The 26,640-nt window shown below is 46.0% G+C and overlaps 1 protein-coding gene across 1 annotated transcript; it reads right to left on the reverse strand.

Annotated features, from left to right (window-relative positions):
* Positions 1–7,008: 7,008 nt before the first annotated feature.
* Positions 7,009–24,766, reverse strand: ACSBG2 (acyl-CoA synthetase bubblegum family member 2). Its single transcript, XM_066253365.1, has 9 exons — positions 24,734–24,766; positions 23,629–23,778; positions 17,657–17,833; positions 14,717–14,898; positions 14,358–14,591; positions 10,052–10,269; positions 7,916–8,055; positions 7,531–7,777; positions 7,009–7,082 (listed from the first exon to the last, which is right to left on the reverse strand). The coding sequence occupies exons 1-9, from the start codon at positions 24,764–24,766 to the stop codon at positions 7,009–7,011; spliced, it is 1,455 nt and encodes a 484-aa protein (XP_066109462.1).
* Between the last annotated feature and the right edge of the window lie 1,874 nt (positions 24,767–26,640).

The raw sequence follows: 26,640 nt of genomic DNA on the forward strand, positions 1-26,640 counted from the left end.
CCCTCCAACTTCCTGTTTCAAGCCCTAATCCCAAATGAGATGACATTTGGTGGTGATTGGGTAGATAAAGTTCTGAGAAATGAGGTCCTCGTTATGGGTTTGGTGCCCTTTACAAAGACATAAAAGAGGTTGCCCCCTCTTTACGTCTCTGCCCTGTAAGGACACAGCGAGAAGGAGCTGGCTGCTTGTAGCCAGGAAGAGGGCTTCATTCAGAACTGAACAGGTGGCACCTTGATCCCAGGCTTCAGCCTCCAGAACTGTGAGACATAATTTTCTGTGGTTTGAGCCTCGAGCCTGGTATTTTGTGATAGCAGCGTAAGCCAAGAACTACCTCTCAGGGGCAGGGACCAGGCCTGTCTTGATGCCCAACCCCTAGCACAATACAAGCTCCATATTCACACTCAAATGTTCCCTGAAGGAATGAACAAATAACCTAACGTATGCATGGAAAACAGAGGCCTTCATATGGTCCTCTGTTTGCCATCTAACCCCACCTCGAGCTGTTTAGTCTCATGTGTCTTGATCTGTGCTTGGACCTCTGAATAGGTCTAGAGCTATGTGGCTGCTTCGATCCTAGGCTTCATGCAGCAGGGATTGCTGACCTTGATTTCCCACCATAAGCCCAGCACCCACAACACTGTGGCAGGTGGTGATCACTCAGCACGCATCCAAAGTGAAAACGGCCTTCTAGAAATCATCGTTGGTCTCTGGAATGGAAACTGAATACCATTACTCAGCCAGTTGATAACTTTGGCCAGATAACTTCTGCTTCCTTCAGCCTGTCCCCTTTCCACCCTGCCTGTCTGTGTCTGGAGGTGGGGGTTAAGGAGACCCCGAGGGTGAGAAAAGTAGTTCCTTGTCTCTGCTGAAAGGTGCTTCAAGCTCTCCAAAGCCAAGATCATTCTAAGGATGGTGATACAGATTCTCCTTGAGCAAACTCTAGTCAGATTTCAATGAGCTGTCTTCACTAGGTCTTGACCTTGGGCTAGAAGAACTTCAGACTGTCAGCACAAATGATTTTATCCATTGCCCCAACACCATCACACACACTAAGAGGCCTGAGCAAACATTAGCTCAAGGCCACATCCCTGGGATGACTCAACCCCATAAATTCTTCCTGAGAAAGCTCTGCCCTGCCAGGAGAATTGACTATTCCATTACAAACCTGGGTTGGGCAGATGGCCCCCAGACCCATCCTAGAGCAGTTGCATTACAAAGTTTGCAGTGATAAGCACTTTCTCTGCCCTTTGAGATGCAAAGCTACCACCAGAACCCTCTCCTGGGGGGGGGGGGCTGGGAGCTGTGGCTTTGAAATGCTCTGGTCCCTGGGGGAGGGAAAGGGCCTCACTGACAGAGTAGAGTGCCTTGCTCTAGCTCTAGCGTACACCAGGGCCTCCTATCATTAACAGAGGAGTTTGTTTCTTTTCCAAATGAGTGCTAATCAGCCCAAAGGGCCTGATTACCTTGACAGCACCCCTTCCCTTTTTTGTGAATTTCTATTTCCTCAATTGCTCAAATCCCAACCACTCTTCCCACTCCCTCATCCTCCCTGTGAGGCACCCAATCACATCTGCCCAGAGAGAAGTTCAGTTCACACTGGACCCTTCTCCCTCCTGCAGTAGTGTTAAGAATAAAATCTGCCCCATCGCTTTAACTAGTGTCGGACTGTATCTCTGATGTGGTCACCCTTTAAAAGAAGAGTACTTGAGCCCTGGCCGGTTGGCTCAGCGGTAGAGCGTCGGCCTAGCGTGCAGAGGACCTGGGTTCGATTCCCGGCCAGGGCACACAGGAGAAGCGCCCATTTGCTTCTCCACCCCTCCGCCGCACTTTCCTCTCTCTCTCTTCCCCTCCCGCAGCCAAGGCTCCATTGGAGCAAAGATGACCCAGGCACTGGGGATGGCTCTGTGGCCTCTGCCTCAGGCGCTAGAGTGGCTCTGGTCGCAATATGGCAACGCCCAGGATGGGCAGAGCATCACCCCCTGGTGGGCAGAGCGTAGCCCCTGGTGGGCGTGCCGGGTGGATCCCGGTCGGGCGCATGCGGGAGTCTGTCTGACTGTCTCTTCCTGTTTCCAGCTTCAGAAAAATTAAAAAAAAAAAAAAAAAAAGAAGAAGAGTACTTGGCATTAGGAGGATTGAGACCAGGGGAGAAAGCCCGCACATCAGAAGGACCGTGACTTACTTTAGGTCCTCCATCTTGTCCATTCCCCCAACACAGGCTGAATCCTCCAGGAAACCTCATGGGAGATCTGAACTAAACCAGCAGATGTGGTAGCCAGCCTCCGCGATGACCCCCAAAGATGCTCTTGTCTGCACATAATAGACATCCTTATGTAACCCTCTCCCCTCATAAACAGGATATCTCATGTGCCCTGTAAGGTGGTGGAAATGACCAAGTGTCACTTCTGAGGTTAGAGCATAACAGGATTGTCAGGTCCTATACAAGATGCCTGGTTAAATTTGAATTACAAACAAAACACTTTTTTTCATATAAGTATGTCCTAAATACTGCAACGGATATACTAAGGCAGGAAAAAAAACCATCATTTTTCTAAGTTCACATTTCACTCATGTTTTTATTTGCCTAATCTGGCTAGTCCCAAAGGAGAGTGTGGCTTCTACCTGCTTTCTCTGGCTCTCTCACTTGAGGGAAGCCATCTGCCATGTTGGGAGGACTTCCAAGCAGCACTCTAGAAACTGGGGCCTCCCACCAGCACCCACATTGGAAGTCACTTTGGAAGCGACTCTTCCAGCTGCAGTCAAGCCTTTGGATGAGACAACCTGGCTACCAGCTTCACTTCAACCTCATGAGATACCCTGAGCCAGGACCACACAGCTAGGCAGGGGGCTCTCAAATTCCCCACCCGCCCAGACTGTGAGATGTTTCTTGTCCTGAGCTGCTAAATTTGGGGTTAATTTTTACCCTCAAGATGCCAGGGTGTAAAAAAATAAGCTATTAGTAAAAATAATGGCCTTCAAACTAAAAAATACACCCGAAGAGCTTCAGGTCATCCCACAGATGAATTCTCTTGCTTTCACTCATTTCCTTTTGGATGTGCACACAGAGATGCGGAGCAGAGCAGGGTGACTGACAGCATGTACTCAGGAAGTGCACAAAAGCTCAAGGCTGACCCTGGCCATCCCTCCACCGGAACCCATCTGAGCAGCCTGTAGTCCTGTTGGCAGGAGAGCACATGGATGCCTGTGCTCTCAGACAAGCCTACAGCTCAAGGATGGGCATGCTGAGCCTGACCAGGTGGTGGTGCAGTAGATAGAGCATTGACTTGGGATACTGAGGACCCAAGTTCGAAACCCTGAGGTCACTGGTTTGAGTGCAGGCTTACCAGCTTGAGCGCGGGGTTTCCAGCTTGAGTGTGGTCACTGACTTGAGCAAGGGAGTCATTAGCTCAGCTGAAGTCCCCCGGACAAGGCATTCATGGGAGAGCAATCAGGGAACAAGTTAGGTGCCACAACTACGAGTTGATGCTTCTCATCTCTCTCCCTGTCTGTCTCTCTCTTCCTCTCTCTTGATGAAAAAAAGAAAAAAAGATGGTGGAGGATGAGAAAGTGATGCAGGGGAGCCCTGGGGAGCCCCTGCCCGTGTTGAGGAACTGTTGGCAGCAGTGCAGGCCCAGGGATTTCCTGGCTTAGTTTCCTGAATGCCGCCTCTTGGCAAGGCTGAAGCACAGCGAGAGATGGATCTGCCTTAAGAAGCAGACAGAGAGGAACAGGGTGAGGCTTCAGGAAGCCCAATCTGGCCCCAGCAGGCCCCCCTGCATGCAGCCCTGCGTCCCAGTCTCACCCAAGGACCACTTCTTGATCAACAACCAGAACAGGGTGGAGGCAAGCTGGCTGGTCTTCAGGTTATCCAACAATCTCCTAGATTCATGGATGCTATCTTCACTCATGCAGCTTGTCGATCAGAGAGCCCTGAACCACATGGCATGATGAGGCATCCTGCCAGCCCCACCACAGCCGCCCTGGACCCATCCCACCCTGGCCCTCAGGCCCCAACTGAACAGAGCTGCACATAACTGTCCCCAACCCACCTAAGGGCCAGGCAGCCAGGGCCAGGAGACATGTCGTGATGTGGGGGAGGCAGTTATGGTGGCTGCCAGAGCTCCAAGGGACGGCAGGGACCATCTGCTTCCAGTTGCCCTTACGATCACAGCACAACTCATCCCAAAAGATGCAATTCATCAAGAATTATAGCTGATAAAATTAATTGATCTCTACCTAAATGAAAACAATCCGAGCTGTTAACCAAGACCAATTGGGTTTTGATGATCATTGTTAATGAGTATTAGGGCTTTCAGGTGTCAGATGCTGCGCTCCTGTTGGTCATCTCAGTGAACCTCATAGCCACCTTATGATGTGAGGGTCTATTTTTATAGATAAAAATACCACCCAGACTCAGAAGGTTGAACTCATACACAGCTAGGCAGAATTTGAACCCAGAACTAATTTCAGAGTCTGAGCTTCTCAACAAAGGACAAAATGTTTGTGTCTGGACACTGGATGCTGATGTGCTTTATTAACAGAACTGATTAGAAGAGTTTCACAGTTGCATCCTGGAAGATGAGTCGTTTTGGGGGGCAGATCTTCAAACTTGTGAATGCTTTTCTTTATGAGGGCTCAGTCAATCCTCTGGGGAGAAAAACAAATCCAATTGAAACCCACAAGATCAGATTTTTCTTCTAAAACAGACAGTTCTTCATATAACTCCCCATAAGCTTCCCTTAGGAGGGGAACCTTCCTTTGGAAGGTGCATCGGAAATTCAAATAATTATGATGATCCTATCACTTCAAATGGTATTGGCAGGTCCCTATGAAGCACCTCTTCAACGACAGACTGACACATACAGAATCTTCTTGAAAACAAGAGAAAGTCCCTACCCAGAGCAGTAACTCATGTATGAAGATGAGGTAGGCCTTCCTGTTGGTGACTAGAGAGAGGAGAAAGACAAGTTATCACATGGGAGTCCTTGAAAAATGTATTCATTCTGTGAGGCCTCACAGTTACCATAAGATGAAAATATTCCCAAATGAATGGGCCTATTTATAAATGAGAATAACTTGAGTCCCTGTCCAATGAACTTCAGAGCAGCACTGTCCAAGAAAAACAGCTTGTGAACCACCTAGTATCCACAAAACGAGGAACAGGTGAAATTGATTTAAATGATATATTTTATGTAACCCAGTATATCCAAAATATTATTCCAACATGTAATGAATATTTTTAAATAATTAAGGAGGCATTTTATGTTCTGAATTTGGTATTAAGCTTTCAAAACAATGCACAGTGCCCTGGCCGGTTGGCTCAGCGGTAGAGTGTCGGCCTGGCGTGTGGGGGACCCGGGTTCGATTGCCGGCCAGGGTACATAGAAGAAGTGCCCATTTGCTTCTCCACCCCCACCCCCTCCTTCCTCTCTGTCTCTCTCTTCCCCTCCCGCAGCCAAGGCTCCATTGGAGCAGAGATGGCCCGGGCACTGGGGATGGCTCCTTGGCCTCTGCCCCAGGCACTAGAGTGGCTCTGGTTGCAGCAGAGCGACGCCCCCGAGGGGCAGAGCATTGCCCCATGGTGGGCAGAACGTCGCCCCCTGGTGGGCGTGCCGGGTGGATCCCGGTCGGGTGCATGCAGGAGTCTGTCTGACTGTCTCTCCCTGTATCCAGCTTCAGAAAAATACAAAAAAAAAAAAAAAGAAAGTTTAAAAAAACCTAATGCACAGTTTACACTGACAGTACACCTCAATTCAGATGTGTCACATTGTGGACAGCGGCGCTGGTATAGAGGGTCCATTTTCCATCCCCCAATCAGTGTCGATGATCTCTTACCCAAACGCAAAGTGAAATTGGAAATGTTTCAAAAGATGAGGAATGATGTGTTTACCTGCTGGGCTCACCCACAGACTTTGACAAGTGAAGATGTGGAGTTGTTAAACCAATTAATGATGAAGAAAAGAAAACAGACTGTCGTGGTATTATGGGCTGCATTGTATCCCCTCGCTCCCAAATTTATATGTTTAAGTCCTAACCCCTTGTACCTCAAAATATGATTATTTGAAGACCGATATCTTTACCTACATAATCAAGTTAAAATGAGATCATTAGAGTGAGCCCCAATCCATGTGGCTGGGGTGTCCTTATCAAAAGGAGAATTTGAGGACACAGAGACATAGGGAGAAGATAGCATCTACTAGCCAAGGAGAGAGGCCTCAGAAGGAACCAACCCTGCCCACACCTTGATCTCAGACTTCCAACCTCCGGAACTGTGAGAAAAAAATATTCCTACTGTTTAAGATCCCAAGTCTGTGGCACTTGGTTATAACAGCCCTAGTAGGTAAATGCAGTGTGTTGGTTGGGGGCGTCAGAGGGAATGATTTCACTGTGAAAGGGCTACAAGTAGCCCTTAGGATAACTGGCCATGCGTTCTACTCTGCCTGCACTGTGCATCTAGTAACTCATGGTGTCCTAGGGGCTCCTCTGGATGAAACTTGGGGGAAAGGAGAGGAAAAGGAGTGGGTTGGAGTAACTCAACTCTCCATCCCTTACCATCTGGGATGGGCCAACATAGCTCATTCCCTAGGTTCCTGACTAGTAGAACTACCCCCCACCCGCACAAAGTTTCTGGCCAGAAGGCCTTCTCCAAATAAGCCACAATGAAACATTTGGATGTTTAATGAAAAAAATTCTAGTCCTACATGGGAAAATTGCTCTGCTCCATCTTTGAGACATGTGGAAAAGGCCAGAAGAACAACTAACAACTTTGGTGGCCAACCGTGAACAAGTTTGTGTGCCCTGCCATGACTCTGGTAGAGCATGAGTTGAGGCCAGATACTACCCAGACCCATGGCAACTGAATGTGGATATATGTGCACACATGGCCTCTGCAGTTCAGCTGATAGACCCTGCCTGCCACACGGAGACTACCTCTGTCGGACTCACTCGAGGCACAGCCCAGGAAAGTCAGTCTCACCATAGGGACAGCTAAGAGCAGCTCTGTCAGTCAAATCAGTGATAGAGGCTTTCGATTTGCTTTTTGTATTTCTCGGTTATGAAATGTCTCTTGATCTTTGCTGTTGGACCTATTGAGAAAAGAGAAGCCAGGTCAGTTGTAAAGATAAAAGTCCACATGCCCTGTGCATGACTAGATAACGGTCACATGGCTGGGGCTAGCTGGTGGCCCACTTCCTGTGTGCACCACCTTTGCCATCACTGGGGAGCAGTAAGTGACAAGGAGAGGTCAGATGGCGAGAGCTCACATGGAGCTATATAAGGAGTTTGGTTTTTCTTCCCAAAGTGGGGGATGTGGCTACATGGGTGGAAGGAGCTGTGTGTCTGTGTGCCTGTGATCGAAGGAACTGGGCACCAGTCAGATAGAAGTGGCAGCTTCCCTCTCTCTGTCCCCAGCTGGTCCCACAGACCCTCTGATTCCCAGAATAGGGCATGTCTCCTCAGAGCCTGTATGGTCCTGGACACTAGCAAGGGCCCAGCCTCCAACTGCCAAGACCACCAGCTCTCCAGGCCACTCACCCAGCTCTCCGCCATTGATGGAAAAGTCCTTCTCCAAGATGACCCACTTCTGAATCCTCTGTGCATTAGAGGAGACTTCCTGGTTCACAGCGTCTATGCCTTTCTGGATGGCCATGTAGACCAGTGGGTCTCGTAGCTCCACAATCTCAGTCACAGTGGACGCGTTGCTGCCCAGCCTCCGGCACAGCTTGATGGCCTCTAAGCTCAGTTTGTCCAGCGGCTCTCCACTCAACCTGTTCATCTTACACTGCCCCAAGACACCCCTGTCACCACACCCAACACACAGACTCCCCACCAGCCCTCAGGACCGAGGAGGAGATCCGGAACCTGCAGGGGCGCACCCTCTGGACGCTGGGGCAGAGATCCCGCAGGGCACCCACATTACCTTCAGCGTCAGCAGGACACTTAGAAACTTTTCCTTGTCACCCACTAACACGGCATTACTGACGATGGGAATCTTTTCTTTCACCATGTTCTCAATAGGAACAGGGGATATGTTCTCGCCGCCACTCGTGATGAGGATTTCTGGAACAGTGCACAGCTCCATGTGAGTTCAACCACAACAATATGAAACCCCCACCCTCTTGAGGATCTGAGGGGACAGATATTGGCACAGATAGCCACTCACCTATAGAACCCCAGGAGCAGAAGAGGAACCTGCCCTTCTCCAAGCCACAGACCCAAAGTCACTGCCCCTCCTCTCCTGTTTTCAAGTTTCCATGAAGTGTCCAAATCTTGTGCACTCCACCTGGACAGTGTCTTATTCATTACTGCCTATTTCTCAGTCCCTCATACCCTGGGTCCAGACCCTCTAATGTCTCACTTGGAATATAGTGAAATGCTTCTGGCCATATCCTGTCTCTCTGTCCGATTTTTCCATCACTTGGCAACCCCCCAAAAACTTAAGTCCAGTCTTACCCAGGGGTTTTGTGTCGCATCCCTAATTTTGGTATGTCTAAAAAACGTTGTGTCACTTTTCCCCCCGTAAACCTCTAATATTCTCTAAGAGCTCCTCCTCCTACCGCAGACACATTCTTCACTTGTTCTTTCATCTTGGGATGCTGGCTGCTTCCTGTTCCACGTACCCAAACTCTCTCCACCTCATCTCAGGATCTCGCAGTCACCTCGAGTGATGTCATTTTCACAGTAGTAATAATGATGGACATGCTGTCTTCCCACTGATTCATCTGGATAATTGCACTGTGGTGTTACCCAAGGGAACTAACTACTCTCCATCTTTATGTGATTTGGGCAGGTGAACAATAGGGTGAGCACGTGACCAGTTCTGACCTATCAGCATATTCCATCCTCTACAGTGATTCATTCTGAGATGCGACCTAGTGAGAGTCCGGACTAAAACTTTTGCTGAAACTATTGAGAATAACACACACACATCTCTTGGGAGTTAGGGTAAGCCCAGACTGTTGGCAGCCATCCTGTCACCAAATGTGGAAAAGCTTCTTCAAGAATAGCCCCAACATAGAAGATAGCTCCATAAGAGAAGGATAAAGAGATTCATTGTGCCATTGTTTTGGCACCTGGATCCAGCCATGCCTGAAGCAAAAGACTTTTCAGTTTTGAAACAAGTTTCCCCTTTTCACTCAAACCTGTTTAAGAAGAGTTTTCTGTTGCTTATCATGGAAATAGTGCTAACACCGCCCACTTACTGAGTAGCTACTCCCTCTGTCAGGCTCAGGGTCAAATGCTTGGTCTGCATCAGAGGTTGGTAAACCATAGCCTACGAGCCAAATGCAGCCTTATGCCTGTTTTTGTATGGCCATGAGCCCAAAATGGATTTTACAATTTTAAATGGTGGGAAGGAAATCCAAAGAATAATAGTATTTATGATACAGGAAAATCACATGAGCCCTAACCAGAGAGTTTGTTCGGTTAGAGTGGCCCCAAAGTGCTCAGGTGGCTGGTTCGTTCCGCAGTCAGGGCACGTACAGGAACAAATCTGTGTTCCTGTCTCCCTCTTTCTCTCTTCCTCTCTCTCCCTCTCTCTCTAAAATCAATACACTTAAAAAATGTTTAAAGAAAGTTATACGACATTCATAGTGGCACACAGTCACACTCATTGTCTACACGTTGTCTGTGGCTGCGTCCCTGCTGTCCTTCTGCCAAGCTGTGCAGCAGCGACAGACCATATGTCCTGAAAATCCAAAAATATTTACAATCGGGCCCTTTACAGGAGAAGTTGTCCAATCCCTGTTCTAATTATTTCATTTCATCCTCATTTAATCATTATAATTTTGTAGATTATTATTATTCTCAAATTACAGGGGAAGAAACAGGTTTCAGGGCTGGAGTGGGCATCTTTCCCAGGTCCATCATGCCGAGAACCAGAAGCTGTGCACAAGGACAAAGCTGGGCTGTGCGGGACAGAATGACCCTGTATATCCATGCTGTGCACCCACAGGAGGAAGGGAGCTGAGGGCCCATTTGTGCTGGGATGCCAGGCCCTTAGATGTTCAGGGTGGGCCTGCTTGCAGGAGACCCCTGCAGAGCCTGGCCCCAGTACCTTTGATGCGGCCAGTGATGTAGAGGAAACCATGGTTGTCCACGTGGCCTAAGTCCCCGGTATGTAGCCAGCCTTCCTCATCAATGACCTCCACGGTATCTTCCTGCCTTTCCAGGTAGCCCATAAAGACGTGCCGGCCCCAAATGCAGACCTCCCCAGTGCCATCATCGTTCTGCTTGTACAGCATGTTTTGACACCCGCTTATGACTTTGCCACAGCTGCCAGGGAATGGGAACAGGGAAACTGAGGCTTAGAAAGACAAGGTCACGGACACAAATCAGCCTGGGTCTATAGCTCAGGCTCCTAACACTCTGCTCAGCTGGCCCAGGCTGGGTTTGTTTCTCTCATTCTCCCCAGGACCTGGGGGCATAAGAAGGTGTTTGTCAGGTGTTTGATCCAGTGAGTCAAATTCTCAAATAGTTGGTGAACTGGGAAACACAGAAGTTATAGGGTTGTTGTTTTGTTTGTTTGTTTTTGTATTTTTCTGAAGTTGGAAATGGGGAGGCAGTCAGACAAACTCCCGCATGCGCCCGACCGGGATCCACCTGGCACGCCCATCAGGGGGTGATGCTCTGCCCATCTGGGGCATCGCTGTGTTGCAACCAGAGCTATTCTAACGCCTGAGGCAGAGGCCACAGAGCCATCCTCAGTGCCCAGGCCAACTTTGCTCCAATGGAGCCTTGGCTGCGGGAGGGGAAGAGAGAGACAGAGAGGAAGGAGAGGGGGAGGGGTGGAGAAGCAGATGGGCGCTTCTCCTGTGTGCCCTGGCCGGGAATCGAACCCAGGACTCCTGCACACCAGGCCGACACTCTACCACTGAGCCAACCGGCCAGCGCCCAGAAGTTATAGGTTTTAATCTCCACATTAAATGGGAGAAGGACAGAGTGCTTCTGGCTTAAGAATAGCAACAAAACCCCTCATCTTTTAGAAGACAGATAGATATATAGACCTGCAGGCAAAGACCAGGACAACAACCAGCATTTCTTCAGAGGTTAAAGTCACTTCTAACCTGGCTAGGTGGTGGCACAGTGGACAGAGCATCAGAACCATATTTATGGGATGCGGAGGACCCAGGTTTGAAACCCCGAGGTCGCCAGCTTGAGTGCAGGCTCATCTGGCTTGAGCACGAGCTCACCAGCTTGAGTGCGGGGTTGCTAGCTTGAGCCCAAAGGTCGCTGGTTTGAAGTCCAAGGTTGCTGGCTTGAGGCCAAGGTTGCTGGCTTGATCAAAGGGTCACTGGCTCGGCTGGAGTCCCCCCCCCAATCAAGGCACGTATGAGAAGCAACCAATGAACAACTAAAGTGATATAACTGCAAGTTGATGTTTCTCATCTCTGTCCTTTCCTCTCTCAAAAAAAGAAAAATAAGTTACTTCCATAAGATAATAGCAATATATGAAATCTGAATTCTTATAAGGCTTATTTTCCTAGAGATAACATTTGGGAGGGAGGCTTTGCTGAGATCTATTTCACCAGTAAAAGGGCCTGTGGCTTTAGGGCTAATTGTAGGGATTCCCTTAGTTTGCAAGAGAAAAAATAAGGTACACCAAAGAAGCTAAAAATTTATTAAGAGCTTCCTTATGACTTCCCCACTGAAGGCCCTTCTAGGGATGTAGAAAAACACAGAAGCCATTAAGAAAAGGTTGATAAATTCAACCATATAAAGAAAAAAAAATTCTGCACAGCAAAAATCACCTTAGCTAAAACTAAATTTCAATTATAAACCTAGGAGTAAAATATTTGCAACTCATACAAAAACAAAGGGATGATTTTCCTAATATATAAAGAGTGCCAACAAACCAATAATAAAGGGACTGATAATCTAGTTTTAAAAGGAGGTAGATGATAGTGACAGAGAGTTCAGAGGAAAGGAAATACAAATGGCTTTTAAACGTATGAAAAGATTTTTTTCAACTTCATTTACAATAAAAGGAATGTAAAGGTCAGTTGTGATGGGATACCATTTCCTCCAATTGATTTAGCAAAACATATGGTATATATATAAAGTATTCACTTTAGTGTTGTTTATGGTGACAAAAAAAATGGAGGAAAAAAAGCCCTAAATATCTATCAAAAAAGGGACCAATTAAATAAATTATGCTATATCCACCCAGTGGAATACTATGCAGTTGTTAAAAACGAGGCAGCCGTTTGCTCTGATAGAAAACAATCTCTACAAGAACCTCTTAGTAACCAAAACTTGTTGGTTCCTGAGTTTGGATGGTGTGAGTCAAAACTGAGTAGAAGTTTGTATTATGAATCCAGAGGGATATCATGTTTTGGTTCCTGAACTCATAGCAGAAAGGATGAGTTTTGTGTCCATTTTTATGTGGGAAATGCTTCCATTTGAGATAAAAGTGTATATGTAATGCATTCTTTTTTTTTTTTTTTAGTGAGAGAGACAGAGACTGAGAGAGAAAGAGAGACAGAGAGACAGAGAGAGAGAGAGAGAGAGAAGGACAGACAGACAGACAGGGAGAGAGATGAGAAGAATCAATTCTTCGTTGAGGTACCTTAGTTGTTCATTGATTGCTTTCTCGTATGTGCCTTGACCCGGGGGCTCCAGCAGAGTGAGTGACCCCTTGCTCAAACCAGCGACCTTGGGCTCAAGCCAGTGACCTTGGGCTTCAAGCCAGCAACCTTTGGGCTCAAGCCAGCAACCATGGGGTCATGTCTATGATCCCACGCTCAAGCTGGTGAACCCATGCTCGAGCTGATGAGCCCGTGCTCAAGCCAGATGAGCCTGTGCTCAAGCTGGCGACCTCAGGGTTTCAAACCTGTGTCCTCTGCATCCGAAGTTGACCCTCTATCCACTGCACCACTGCCTGGTCAGGCAATGCACTATTAATTTAAAAGACTATGGTGTAGTTATTTTGCCTCTTTGAGGGTGTTATGGATCGAATTGTGCCCACCTGTTTTTATATTTTGTATCTTTTTTTTTTTTATTTTGCATCTTAACTCCCAGTACCTCAGAATGTGAGCTAATTTGGAAACAGGATCCTTGCAGATGTAATTGAAATTAAGGAGAGGTCATACTAGAGAAGCATGGCCCCAAATCCAGCATGACTGTTGTCTATAAAAAGGGGGCAGTGTGGACACAGACACACACACAAAGAAGTGCTATGTGAAAGTGAAGGCAGAGATTAGGATGATGCCAAAGGATGCTACAGGGTTCCTGTAAGCACCAGAAGCTGGGAGAGAGCATGGAACCCATTCTCACTCACAAGGTTTAGAAAGAACCAGCCCTGCAGACATCTTGATCTTGGACTTCTAGTCTCCAGATTGTGAGAAAATTAATTTCTGTGTATAAGTTTGTGGGATCTTGTCATGGCAGCCCAGCAAATTCACCCAGGGTGAACAGGAGGTTTGGAGCAGGAGGAAGGGAACTTTTCACTCTATCATTTTATACCTGCTGATTTTTCTGTGTGCATGTGTTCCTTGTTGGAGTTTGTACCTTTCCTCCAGAGTTGGGACAGTGTCACCTCTCTTTAGAGAAGGAATATCCTTTTGTTTTGGTTAAAATCATTTGGGTTCTGCAGAAAACAGACCGCAGATAAGATTGTGGAGTGGAGAGGAAGAGATACTGAGGTACAAATCAAATTTACAAGTTAAAGTAAAAGGCAAGAGATGATTTGCAGATTAAGAAGATTGAAGTTAGTTTTTGCTAAATTTAAAGTCAGTGATGAAGATTCAAAGATGACGACAGAGTAGGCAGATGTTCCAATTGCCACCTCCCAGGACCAAATTGGATTACAACTTAATTTAAAGTCAGTGAAACCTGGCCAAGCATGACAGACAAACTGGCCTTGCACATAGCGGCAGGAAAGAAAGAGAGACACCCGGCAGGTTCTGCGAAGGAATCGAACTCTCAGACCCAGAGTGGACCCTGCCTTTGGTATTCTTACTGTTTCAGAGTTACTAGGTTCAATCCTACAGCCTGGGAGAAAGCCAGAAAAGGCCCATGGACGTGTTCGAGAGGGAGCGTCACGGAGATAAAGGGCCCTGAGGTCCCAGCAGGTGAACCTGGGTGAGTAAGCGCAGGTGGTCTTTCTGGAGGCAGAGCTCACCAGTGGCTATCAGGGGGAGACCATGCAACGTTCTGAGAGCCCTTCCCTTAGTCAGTGGACTCTTGACAACTGGGACTTCCCCCGGTTATGAAGATTTGGGGCTTGGGAGCAGGAGAACAGGGATCCTTCTGGAGGCACCAAGTCAGAATTCATCTTAGCCCAGAGGCCCAACCACCTCCCATCTTCTTTCCCCGGGCCCTGTGTTGCTGAAGGACTGCGGGTCTGTTCAGGAGGCCAGTACCTTAAAATCCGGTAGTCAGTCTGAGTAGTCACAGTGTGAGGTCCTGAGCTTTCACTCATACCATACATCTCGCCTATAGGCATGTCCAGGCTTAAAAAGAACTCAGAAGTCTGTGTGCTGAGGGGTGCAGCGCCGCTAATTAGAAGGTGGCAGTGATCAAGGCCAAGGGCATTCCTGACTTTGCTGAACACAAGTGCCTTCGCCATGTGGTAACTTATGGTGGTGTCATTTGTCCTGTGAACAATGCCAAGGAAAGCTCTATAACCCTGAATCCAAACAGGATGATGGGTCCCAGGTGCAGAAGGCTGAGCCCCTCAGCCACCACCTTCCCCACCCAACCCACTGGGCCCTTCACTTACCCCAACATCTTTTTTGTATTGATCTTTAGGCCAATAGTTCTTGCCCATGAAAACACCTTCCTCTTTAAGTTTGAAGATTTGACACCACTTTCAATTATCTTCTCCTGCATCTTCTCCCAAATTCGGGGCACCCCCAGGAAAACGGTAGGCTGTACCTCCTTTAGAGTGCTGACCAAGGTGCCCTGCATGGGACAGAGCTGGGTTAGCCATACCTAAACCTTTCTTGGACCCCAGATGTCCATCTCAGCCCAGCCACTCAATTCAGCCCAGGACATCCTTCTCTTGGCTGATTGGATAAGGTGAGCTCCTGGCCCAAGCAAGCTAATTCATTGACTGTCTGGCAGCCAATTAGATCTCTCTCTAGGATGGAAAGTGGCAGGTTGGTAAAAAAAAAACAAACCAAAAATCTGTTGGCCAAGCATGCAGTGGAATATTTTACAACTGTTAAAATTTCTCCCCCAAACTGACCTATAGGTTCAATGCAATCCCTATCAAAGTCCAGGCAGGCCTGTTCATTCATATTAACAAGCTGATCTTAAAATTGATATGGAAATGCAGGGGGCCTATAATAGCCAAAGCTATTTTGGAAAGGAACAAAATCGGAAAAACTGCTACTTGATTTTGAAATTTATTATAAAATAGGATGATCAACCATCCCAGTTTTCCCAAAACTAAAGGAGTTTCTGGAATGTAGAATTTTCAGTTACAAAACTGGGAAAGTCCCCAGCAAACTGGGACAAGATAGCCATCCTACCATAAAGCCAGGAAAACCAAATCAGTATGGTTTTGGTGTAAGAATAGACATATAGCTCAATGGAACTTCTAGAATATCAAACCCAGAGCTAGATCATCACATTTGTAATCAATTAACATTCAATCAAACTGCCAAAGCAATTGAATGGTGTAAGATATTCGTATCCCCCAAAAATGAAAAAAGAGCTTAATTTGTAGCCTTAATTTTTACCAAAGAGAAAAGTGAACCTAAAATGGATTACCAATCTAACATGTAAGAACTAAAACTGAAAGGCTTGCAGAAGAACACAGAAGAAAATCTCTGTGACCTTGGAATGGGCAAAGATTCTTATATACAACACCAAAAGCATGAAAAAAAAGAAAAACAAATAAAGAAGTAGGACTTCAGAGTCAAAACGAAAAGACAAATCACAGATCTGGGAGGAAGTATTTGCAAATTATATATTTAAGAAATAATTTATATCCAGAATGTATAAAGAACCCTTAAAGTTTGAGAATAGGAAGATATGCAACCACATTTTTATTTTTATCTATTTATTTTTAATTTTTGACAGAGACAAAGAGAGAGAGTCAGAGAGAGAGACAGATAGGGACAGACAGACAGGAAGGGAGAGAGAGAGATGAGAAGCATCAATTTTTCATTGTGGCTCCTTAGTTGTTCATTGATTGTTTTCTCATATGGGCCTTGACCAGGGGTGGGGGGATTACAACAGAGCCGATGACCCCTTTCTCAAGCCAACAACTTTGTGCTCAAGCCAGCGACCTTGGGCTCAAGCCAGCAACCTTTGGACTCAAGCCAGTGACCATGGTGTCATATCTATGATCCCATGCTCAAGCCAGCGACCCCGCGCTCAAGCCGGATAAGCCTGTGCTCAAGCTGGCAACCTCAAAGTTTTGAACCTGGGTCCTCCATGTCTCAGTCCGATGCTCTATCCACTGTGCCACTGCTTGGTCAGGCTGCAACCACATTTTTAAATGGGCAAAAAGATGTGAATGGACATTTTCTCAGAGAATATATACAAATGGCCAATAAGCACATGAAAACTTCTCTGCCATGAGTCATTAGGCAAATGCCACTGAAAAGGGTGAGATACCACTTTACATCCATCAGGATAATCATAATAATGAAGATGACATGTGAGTGAGGAGGAGAAACTGGAACTCACATATACTTCTGGTGAGAATATAAAATGGTGCGGCCACTTTGGGAAAGCCTGTCAGTTCCTTAAACTGTGAAAGACCTATCTCAGCTGTCAGGTTGATTATTTCAAGTTTTTGGTGACATTACAGGGTTGATGAGGATGTAGGAGAATGGGGCCTTCTCAGGTCCTGTAGGTGAGTGCATGTGTATACATTATGTATTCAGCCAAAAACTATTTATTTATTTTTAAATATATATTTTTTATTTTATTTATTCATTTTAGAGAGGATAGAGAAAGAGAGAGAGAGAGGGAGAGAGAGAGGAGCGAGAGACAGAGAGATAAGGTGGGGAGGAGCTGGAAGCATCAACTCCCATATGTGCCTTGACCAGGCAAGCCCAGGGTTTTGAACTGGCGACCTCAGCATTTCCAGGTCGACGCTTTATCCACTGCGCCACCACAGGTCAGGCCAAAAAAACTATTTATTGAGTAACTACTACATCTCAAACACTAAACTTGGGGGATGTGAGAAGGGCCAAGAAAAAATTTAAGCAGAGAACTAAATGACAAGGAGTTATCACTCACACAAAGAACAGAAAAATGAACCTTCTAGGAGGAGTTGCAAAAGGTCCTACGACAGCCTGTTTGATAGAGTGTGGAAGGCACAGTTATGGCATCTCATAGATATTCACATCCTAACCCCCTGAACCTGTGAATATGTTATCTTTCATGGCAAAAGAGACTTTACAGATGTGATTAGGGCCTTGAGATAGGTTTGGTTTTTGGAGTTTGGGAAAGTTGGGAATACTGTCTTAAAAATAAAAAAGAACTACACACACATTGCGCTTCCAGTACCCCTCACATCTTAGTCTTGGGATGTTCAGTGTACAATCTACATAACCATACATGGATGCCCTGACACGGGTAAAAATAAAAACTACAAGAATGTGGTCAACTGTTTTCAATAATGCTAAATGAAGCATAAAATTAAACAGAGAAGGAAGCACTGGAACTGGGGCTTTAATGAAACCATCCCCATCAGCCTTACTTTGAAAGCATCCGGTTGAGCAAAGTAGATGAATGCCCCGATCTTCATGGGTACCCAGACATCTATCATCTGAGCTGCAATGTGGCTGAGGGGAAGATAGCTAACCACCACCTCCTGCTTTTCTGGGGCGCCAGACAGGCCACAGTCCTTCGCCAGCATCCCGGCCAACCACGTGATCTGGAACAAAAGTGGGGTTTACAATCCAGGGTGCCTTATCCTGGCTGGACAGCCACTTATATGCAATTCTTTAACAAACACAAAGCATCTACTAGGAGGTGGGCACCACTCTCATCCTTTACAAGCATTAAGTTGTTTCATCCTCATCATAACACGCTGGGGTCAGTAAGTACAATTACCCCTATTTTATGACAGAAAACAGAAGCACAGAGAGTCAACTAATTTGCCTGCAGCTGGAAGGAGTTCTAAAACTCAGCGGCAGCTAGAAAGCAATCAATGAACAACTAAAGTGCCACAACGAAGAATTGATGCTTGTTATCTCTCTCCGTTCCTGTCTCTCTGTCCCTATCTATCCCTCCCTCTGACTCTCTCTCTGTCTCTGTAAAAAAAAAAAGACAAAAAGCTCAGTGGCAGCTTTTGGGGGTTAAATAGACACCCTGGGTCCAACAACAGATCCTAGAGTCAGAATATCTACCTGGAAAGTCAGAAGTCTGAAGGATTCAGTTAAGTATCCGTGAATCAAATTCTGACTCCTCCATTTGCTAGCTGGGTGACCCTAGGCTATTTGTTTAAAATCCCTTGCAGCCTCTATTTCCTCATCTGTAAAATGGGCAGAGAGCTGTCTCCTGTCCTGTATAAAATTCTGGAACCAATATTGTTCAACAAAGAGGCCAACCATAATCCCATCCCATAAACACCCAACAACTAACATATTAATGTTTTTCTTTCTCCAATGCATACAGTGATGTAAAGTTTTAGTGTATAATTTTGTAGTCTGTATTTCTCTCTGGTATCATAAATTTCTTGTAAGCAGTTACTTCATTAATCCAGCCACATGGGCTTCTGTGCTGTTTCTCCAATACATCAGGCAGGATCTAGCCTCAGGGCCTTTGCACTGGCTCTTCTCGCTGCCTGGACTGCTGTTCTTCCAGCTTTCCCCATGACTGACTCCTCACATGTTAAGTTTCTGCTTAAATATCACTAACATCTAATTCTCTAGGTATCATTCACTATAACCTGAATGGCTTTCTTTATTTTATTTAATTTTTTTTTTATTCCCATCCTTGTACCACCCCCTCATCCTTTGGCAACCATCAGCTTGTTCTCTGTACCTATGGGTGGGTCTGTTTCTGTTTTGTCTGTGCACTTATTTTGTTCTTCAGATTCCACATAAAAGTAAAATCATGTGATATTTGTCTTTCTCTATCTGACTTATTTCATTTGGCATAATTCCCTCTAGGTCCATCTATGTTGTCACAAATGGCAAGCTTTCATTCTTTTTTATGGCTGAGTAACATTCCATTACATATATAAATAAATATATACCACATCTTCTTTATCCAATTGTCTACTGATGGACACTCTTAGGTTGTTTTCATATCTTGGCTATTGTAAATAACACTACAATGGACATAGGGGTGTATATGTCTTTTCAAATTAGTATTTTGATTCTTTTTTTTTTTGGTGACAGAAACAGAGAGAGATATAGAGAGGTACAGACAGATAGGAAGGGAGAGAGATGAGAAGCCTCAATTCTTCATTGTAGCACCTTAGTTGTTCATCGATTGCTTCCTCATATGTGCCTTGACGGGGGGTGGGGGTGGGGGCTCCAGCAGAGCCAGAAAGCCCTTGCTTGAGCCAGTGACTGTGGGCTGAAGCCCCAGCGACCATGGGGTCATGCCTATGATCCCACGCTCAAGCCAGCAACCTCACGCTCAAGCTGGTGAGCCCATGTTCAAGCCATATGAGCCCATACTCAACCCGGTGACCTCAGGGTTTTGAACCTGGGTCCTCCACGTCCCAGTCCAATGCTCTATCTACTGTGCCATCATCTGGTCAGGCATGATTTTGGATTCTTTGGATAAATACCCAGAAGTGGGACTGCTGGGTCATATGATAGTTTTATTTTTAATTTTTTGAGGAACTCCCATACTTGTTTCCTTGGTGGCTGCACCAATTTACAGTCCCACCAACAGTGCACAAGGAGGGTCCTTTTTCTCCACATCCTTGCCAGCACTTGTTCTTTGTTGATTTTTTGATGATAGCCAATCCGACAGGGGTGAAGGGATATCTTACGGTGGTTTTGATTTGCAGTTCCCTGATGATTAGTGATGATGAGCATCTTCTGATGTGTCTGTTGGCCATCTGGCTGTCATCTTGGAGATCAAATGGTTTTATATGTTCATTCCCTTTCTGTTTTTCTGAGGGCCACAACTGAGCTTGTTTTGTTCAATGCTGTATCACCAGTACATAGTACAAGCTTAATACATTTTTGTTGAATGAATGAATGAATGAATGAATGAATGAATGAATGAGGAAACAGAAGTGATTAAGTGTGGTAATGTATGCAAAACACCTGGCCCATAGTAGGCCCTCAAGATTAGTCCCACTTCCCTCTCTGGGCCTTAGGATGAAGGGATTTTACTTCTGTTCTATAAGCCCTGTCACTCACAGCCTGTGCTCCAACGCACCCCACACCCATTTACTGAGGGAAAGGCTCAGCGTGTGTGAACTGTGTACAGTGTAGGCACTCCTGGGTTCAGATCCTGGCTCAGACCTTTCTTGGTTCTGTGACCTTGAGCAAGTCAGTTCCCTTCTCTGAGCCTTTCTTTCCCCATCTGTGGAAGGCATGAACAACACAACTTACCTCTTGGGGTTTTTGTGAGAAATCAACATGTGTTTTTCTCAGTGTGTTAAATAGTTACTACCCTATAAATGGGAGAAACTTTGAGCTATTGATATATGTTGAGAATATTGGGCTAGCTTTAAGTTCTTACTATAAAGAGGATGATGATGACTTAAAAACTAACAATAGCTAACACTGATATGGCTCATTGTGTGCCAGGCATTGTTCTAAGCATTCTATTTATGTGTGGTGGGTTAAAGACAGCAGCAAATTCTCTGCCACCCTCCTACTCAAAGCCTGAGTCTGTTTTCTTTTCCTTTCACAGGACTGGCCTGGTGACTTGTTGACCAACAGAATGGAGCAAAATGACACTGTAATTTCTGATGTTGAGCCTTCATAGACTGCAGCTTCTGTGTTGGTATAAGGAGATGTTTGCTCTGGGAGGAGCTAGCCACCATGTTAAGCAGTTCAACAACCTTGAGCCACTGTGCTGTGAGGATGCCCAAGCTGCAAGGCACATGAGTAAAGTCCTTCTTGGACTTTCCTGCCTGGCCCAAACAACAGCTGAATACAGCTGAGTGACCCCAGCTGACACTGCATGGGGCAGAAGAAACATCCCATTGAGCTCTGTCCAAATTCCAAACCCAGATATAACACACTGTTGGTGTTTAAAGTTGCTAAGTTCTAGAATGGCTTGTTACGCAGCAGTAGCTAACTGACACGGTATATGAAAGAATTCAACCTTCGTGGCCATTCTAAGAGTAGAAACCATTCTAGTCTCTGTTTTACAGATGGGGAAAGTGAGATCCAAAGGAGTTAAGGAACTTATCCCAGGTCACACAGCTAGCAAGTAGGAGAGGTAGGATGCAACGCAAAGCTTCGCTCCAGGGTTTATGCTTGTCATACCAATGTTACGAAACTATCTCACCAGATATAAGCACACTGAGAGTATAAATACCGGTCAGGGTCTGGTGAGAGTTTAATAAAATGCCTTTCATTCATTCATTCCACAAAAGTGGACTGAGTCTCCTTTGTGCCAGGAACTGGAGATACAACAGTGAACAAGACAGACAACCCCCTGCCCTCAAGTAGCTGATGGCCATGGTAAACAAATGACTGTATGACAGTGTAAGAGAAATACCAGCCAGAGGAGAATGAAGGATCAAATGAGATGGTTTACTGTTTGCTATTTTAAACATGGTAGTCGGGGAGGGCTTCCTGATGGAAGAAATGTCTGAACAGGGACTGGAAGGAGGTAAAGAAGCATGCTGGGTAGCTCTCTGATATGCAGAGGGAATGGCCAGTGTAAATGTCAGGTGTGCTGGTAACTATTAAGTTAGGTTGGGGGCAAAGCCCTTATAAAGTAGAAAATCTTCATTTTAAAACTAGCACTCTTTCTGACGCATGAAGAGAACCAACATGGCCAGATGGATGTGTGTCCTGCCAGACATTTTTCTGCTTTTAAAACTTACACAAGTTGCAAATCACTTGGAGCCTTTTTTAGTTTTTAACAAAATTCATGGCCTTAGTCAGTTGGCTCAGTGGATAGAGCTTCGGCCTGGCATACGGGCATCCCAAATTTGATTTCTGGTCAGGGCACATCTGCTTTTCTTCCGCTCCCTCTCCCCCTTCTTTCCCTCTTCCCCTCCCAGAGCCAGTGGCTCGGTTGGTTCAAGCTTTAGCCTGGGCACTGAGGATAGCTCAGCTGATTGATTCAAGCATCGGCTCTAGATAGGGGTTGCCAGATGGATCCTGGTTGGGGTGCATATGGGAGTCTGTTTCACTACCTCCAGTCCTCTCATTTAAAAAAAATTATATTGTATTCTGTATACTATTCTGTAACTACTTTTAAGTGTTTATATTGCCTATTTAAATATCTTTGTACATCAGCCACACAGATCTACAGTATAGTTAGAAATGTGAACAGTGGAGCCAGCTTGCCTGGGTTCAAATCCTGAATCTGCTCACAGATTGCTTGCTGTGTGACCTGGGCCAAGTAATTCAACCTCCATGTGCTTCAGTTTCTCATCTGGAAAAATATCATCTGGCCTGACCAGGCAGTGGCACAGTGGATAGAGCGTTGGACTGGGATGTGGAGGACCCAGGTTCGAAACCCCAAGGTCACTGGTCATAGGCATGACCCTATGGTCACTGGCTTGAGCCCAAGGTCTCTGGCTTGAGCCCAAGTTCACTGGCTTGAGCAAGGGGTCATTCACTGTGCTGTAGCCCCCCCAGTCAAGGTACCACCCCAGGTGGTGGCGCAATGGATAGAGCGTTGGACTGGGATGTGGAGGACCCAGGTTTGAGACCCTGAGGTGCCAGCTTGAACATGGGCTCATCTGGTTTGAGCAAAAGCTCATCAACTTGGACCCAAAGTTGCTGGCTTGAGCAAGGGGTTACTTGGTGTGTTGTAGCCCCACGGTCAAGGCACATATGAGAAAGCAATCAATGAACAACTAAGGTGTTGCAACAAAAAACTAATGATTGATGCTTCTCATCTCTCTCTGTTCCTGTCTGTCTGTCCCTATCTATCCCTCTCTCTGACCAAAAAAAAAAAGATACAAAAATTTTCATTACCCCCCAAAATTTCCACATGTCCCTTTGTGATGCCTCCCTCAGGCCCCTCCTTGGGTGACCACTGACCTGTTTTCAGTCCCTATAGATAAGTTTGAGTTTCTAGGATTTTCTATAAGTGACATCTTTTAGCATGTATTCCCTTTTGTTTCCTGACAGTTATCTTAATTACCATCAGTCTTGGACTCCATCCAGACATATCTAAGTGTTTCCCAAACAGGCAGCCTTCACCTACTTAATCAAACATGGTTCTAAGCTCTTTGAAAATATTAACTTATATCATCATCAGAACAACTATTATATCACATCCATTGTACAGATGAGAAAACTGAGGCTTGAAGATGTTATATATGTTGCTCAATATCACAGAGGCAGGTTTGGACCTGGGTCTAATCCAAAGTCCATGATCTCAACCCCTGCACTCTTCTGGCCCCTCATAAATGTCCATGTGACTCTCTATAGGCCACTGATTATGGGCTGTGTGCTAGACCCCCAAATGCCACCCTGCTCCTGTGGGTCTTGAAGGCCACTGCCCCTGAGTGAAGGGATTCTGGATGCTACCACGCTGGTTACTGCAGGCAGAGACAGCACTTACATTGTCATGGCTGAGCATCACTCCTTTGGGGCTGCCTGTAGTCCCAGAAGTGTAGATGAGTACAGCACACTGATTGACCTTCTGGCTCGCTATGATCTGGTCCAGCTGGAAATCAGAGATGCTATTACCAAGTTCCATGAAATCATCCCACTGTGGAAAGAAAAGACAAGCCGGGGTGGGGGCCAGACTCAGGAAGTGTGAAAAGTGACCTCAGAATGTCAAGTATCCCCTTTCCCCAGTCATATTTTGTCCCACTGGCTTCTCCTAAAGCAAAGGTTTAGTTAGGATTGCCAGTCTTGATTCCTCTTACAAAAGCTATTGTTTCAACTGGGGGGTGTTACTGGAATCTAGTGGGTAGAGACCAGGAATGCTGCTCAACATCCTACAATGCACATTGTTTGCTCCGGGTTCCTGCACTCCCAGGCAGGCCACCTCAGCTTCCTCATTCATAATATGGAAATGATATCAGAACACAACTTCTTGGGTTGTTCTAAGCAGTAAATAAATTAATATATATAAAATGCTTAGACAGTAGAGTTTGATATTATTTGATCTCTGCCTTCCCAGGTTTTACTCCACACCCCAAATTTCTTGGTGACTGGATGGATGGGGCCTACTCCACCCTCAATTCCAGAAGTCAGTCCTGATTGGTTTAAGGCAGAGGATTTCATTTGCATGAGCCACAGTGATTGGATTGGGTCTGGGCACGTGACCTTAGCTGGTCCAATCACAATGAAAGTCAGGGCCTTTGCTGGAAGTGCTATCTAGACAAGAATGAGTGAAAATGTAGCCTTTGGGAACTACTGGACCATCTCAGGACTATGGGAGAAAACAAGCATAGAGTGGAGTCAAGAAACTAAGAGGGCAAAATGGAGATTGGGTCACAATTGAACTCCTAGTTCCAGCCATGCCTGAAATCCACACCCTGAGTTGTAGTCACAGGAGTCAACAAATTATCCTTTTGCTTAAACTACACTCTTCATTAAAAAATTGTCTCTAAGGCCTGCGCACTTCCTTTGTGGAACCTGGCCCTCTCTCTTGCTCACTATCCACTTCCTTTGAGAGTCCCACCGTCCCCTCTGCTCTGTGCCCCTCCCACACTTACAGAATACAGGTTATTTTTATTGCTCTCCTTCATTGGCAGCCTGTACTGGACAATCGCTTTTAGGGTCTCCATCTGGCTCTGTGGAATCTGAAAGAAAGTTCAGCATGGGCCTCATGGCAACCCAGCCCTGGGAAAGACAGAAACTGGATGGTTGTCCCAAGCTCTTTCCTACTACAACCCTAGTGCCTTTTTATCCCCTCTTTCTCTTTTCTGTGAAGTGGTGCTTCTTGTCCTGACTGACTTAGGACTGCTGGTTTCTTTGTGGCCAGCATCAGTAGCCTGTGACAATGGAAGGGGGTGAAGACAATAGCCTCCCTGAGACAACAGGCTCTGGCCGAATTCTGCAGCAGAATCAGTGAGCAGGCAGCTTGCACAAGGCAGCCAGGATTCCATGAACATTCTTGTTGGAGTCAGGCCACAAAAATCCTCTGTGAAGGTGGCTGGGACCTGGACAGGTTCAGAACTTTATACCCATACCTAGAACGGTATAGTTCACGAGACCAGGCCTGTGGGATGTTTGTACCCTCTTCATTGCTAGCCAATCCTGTGAGAAAGTCACTTCCAGCATTCATGAAGCTCATTATAATTATAGCCATGTTGGTGGTGTGGATGGGAGAGAAAAGATGACAGAAGTGCTTACAATAGCTGGACAAGAGTTTTCCAGAGAGAGAAGCAGATATCCAAAATGCTCAGAGCAGGCATCAGCCTGGGATGTTTGAGAAAGAGAAGAGTTTGGGAAGGCTGGACTGGATGGAGGGGAGACCAGGGGAGGAGGCAGGAGAGGTTGGTGAGGTCCAGGCAGGCCATGATGGAGGCAATGCAGGGAGTTTGAAGTTTATCCTAAAGGTGTCAGGGGAACAGTGGAGAGTTGCAGAGGCATAAGCCATGAGGGCTGCCCAGAATTAGATTACCCAGTGGAGCTGAATATGCAGTTTGGGAGGAGTGTGTCAGGAGCCTGGCTTTGAATCTTTCATATAGAGAAAGATAGGCGACCCTTGTGTTTTGGTCGTTCAACCCCCGCCGGGGTCGCGACCCACAGGTTGAGAACCGCTGATATAGAGCAACCAGAACCACAAATCCCCCACTAGCAATACCTCCAATCAGACTAATAGAAATAATTCGGGTATTTCTTTACGCATGTGAGGTCAAATATACCAGAAGTAGGACAGGAAGCCATAGAAGTGAAGTTGGTGCAGGGGGAAAGATGGGATACAGGGAATTTTCTAACAGTGGAAAAATCCAGATCGTAAGCTGTTGTGAGTCGGGGGCACAAAGAGAGAGATCAGCAGACGAAATCATCAAGGACTAGCAAAGGACCACCACTCGCTCAGGCAAATGGCCCCGAGTTCACGCTGTGTCCTAATTTTATTCACAAGACTTCAAAAAGCTTGTTTACTGAGAAATTGGCATAACATTAAATGTAACTTTTACTTAAAGATACATGGAGTGCACCTGCAAGATAGCTTAGTAACAACATAATATCAGAAGGCATTAATTGCTATTGCTTCTATGATTTCCACGATAGTAAGCCAGTATTAATGGCAAGAATAAGAAGCCCCACACTCATCACGCATCCCTCATCCCTAGTGTGTCCTGCTAGGAACAGAGCGGGCAGGGCATGATATGAGTATCAGGGACCACAGAAGCAACATGTAAGTAAGCAGTACCAAAAACAGCTCCAGGCTGCAGGTAGAAGTCTGAACCATGTCAGGAATGAGGTGTGGAAGGACACTTGGTGGCACGACATGTTCCGTTTCACTGAGTCCAGCTAGGATTTCATTATGTCTAGAAAATGGACCTTAATTTCAGAGGTGTGAAAATGTGAGAGAACATCCACATAGCATCGATGGCCAGACACATCTCGACTCCAGAGACATTAAAAAGTGGAGAAGTGTGTAGTTCAGAAG

The sequence above is a fragment of the Saccopteryx bilineata genome, chromosome 1, assembly GCF_036850765.1.
Source record: "Saccopteryx bilineata isolate mSacBil1 chromosome 1, mSacBil1_pri_phased_curated, whole genome shotgun sequence".
NCBI lineage: Eukaryota > Metazoa > Chordata > Mammalia > Chiroptera > Emballonuridae > Saccopteryx > Saccopteryx bilineata.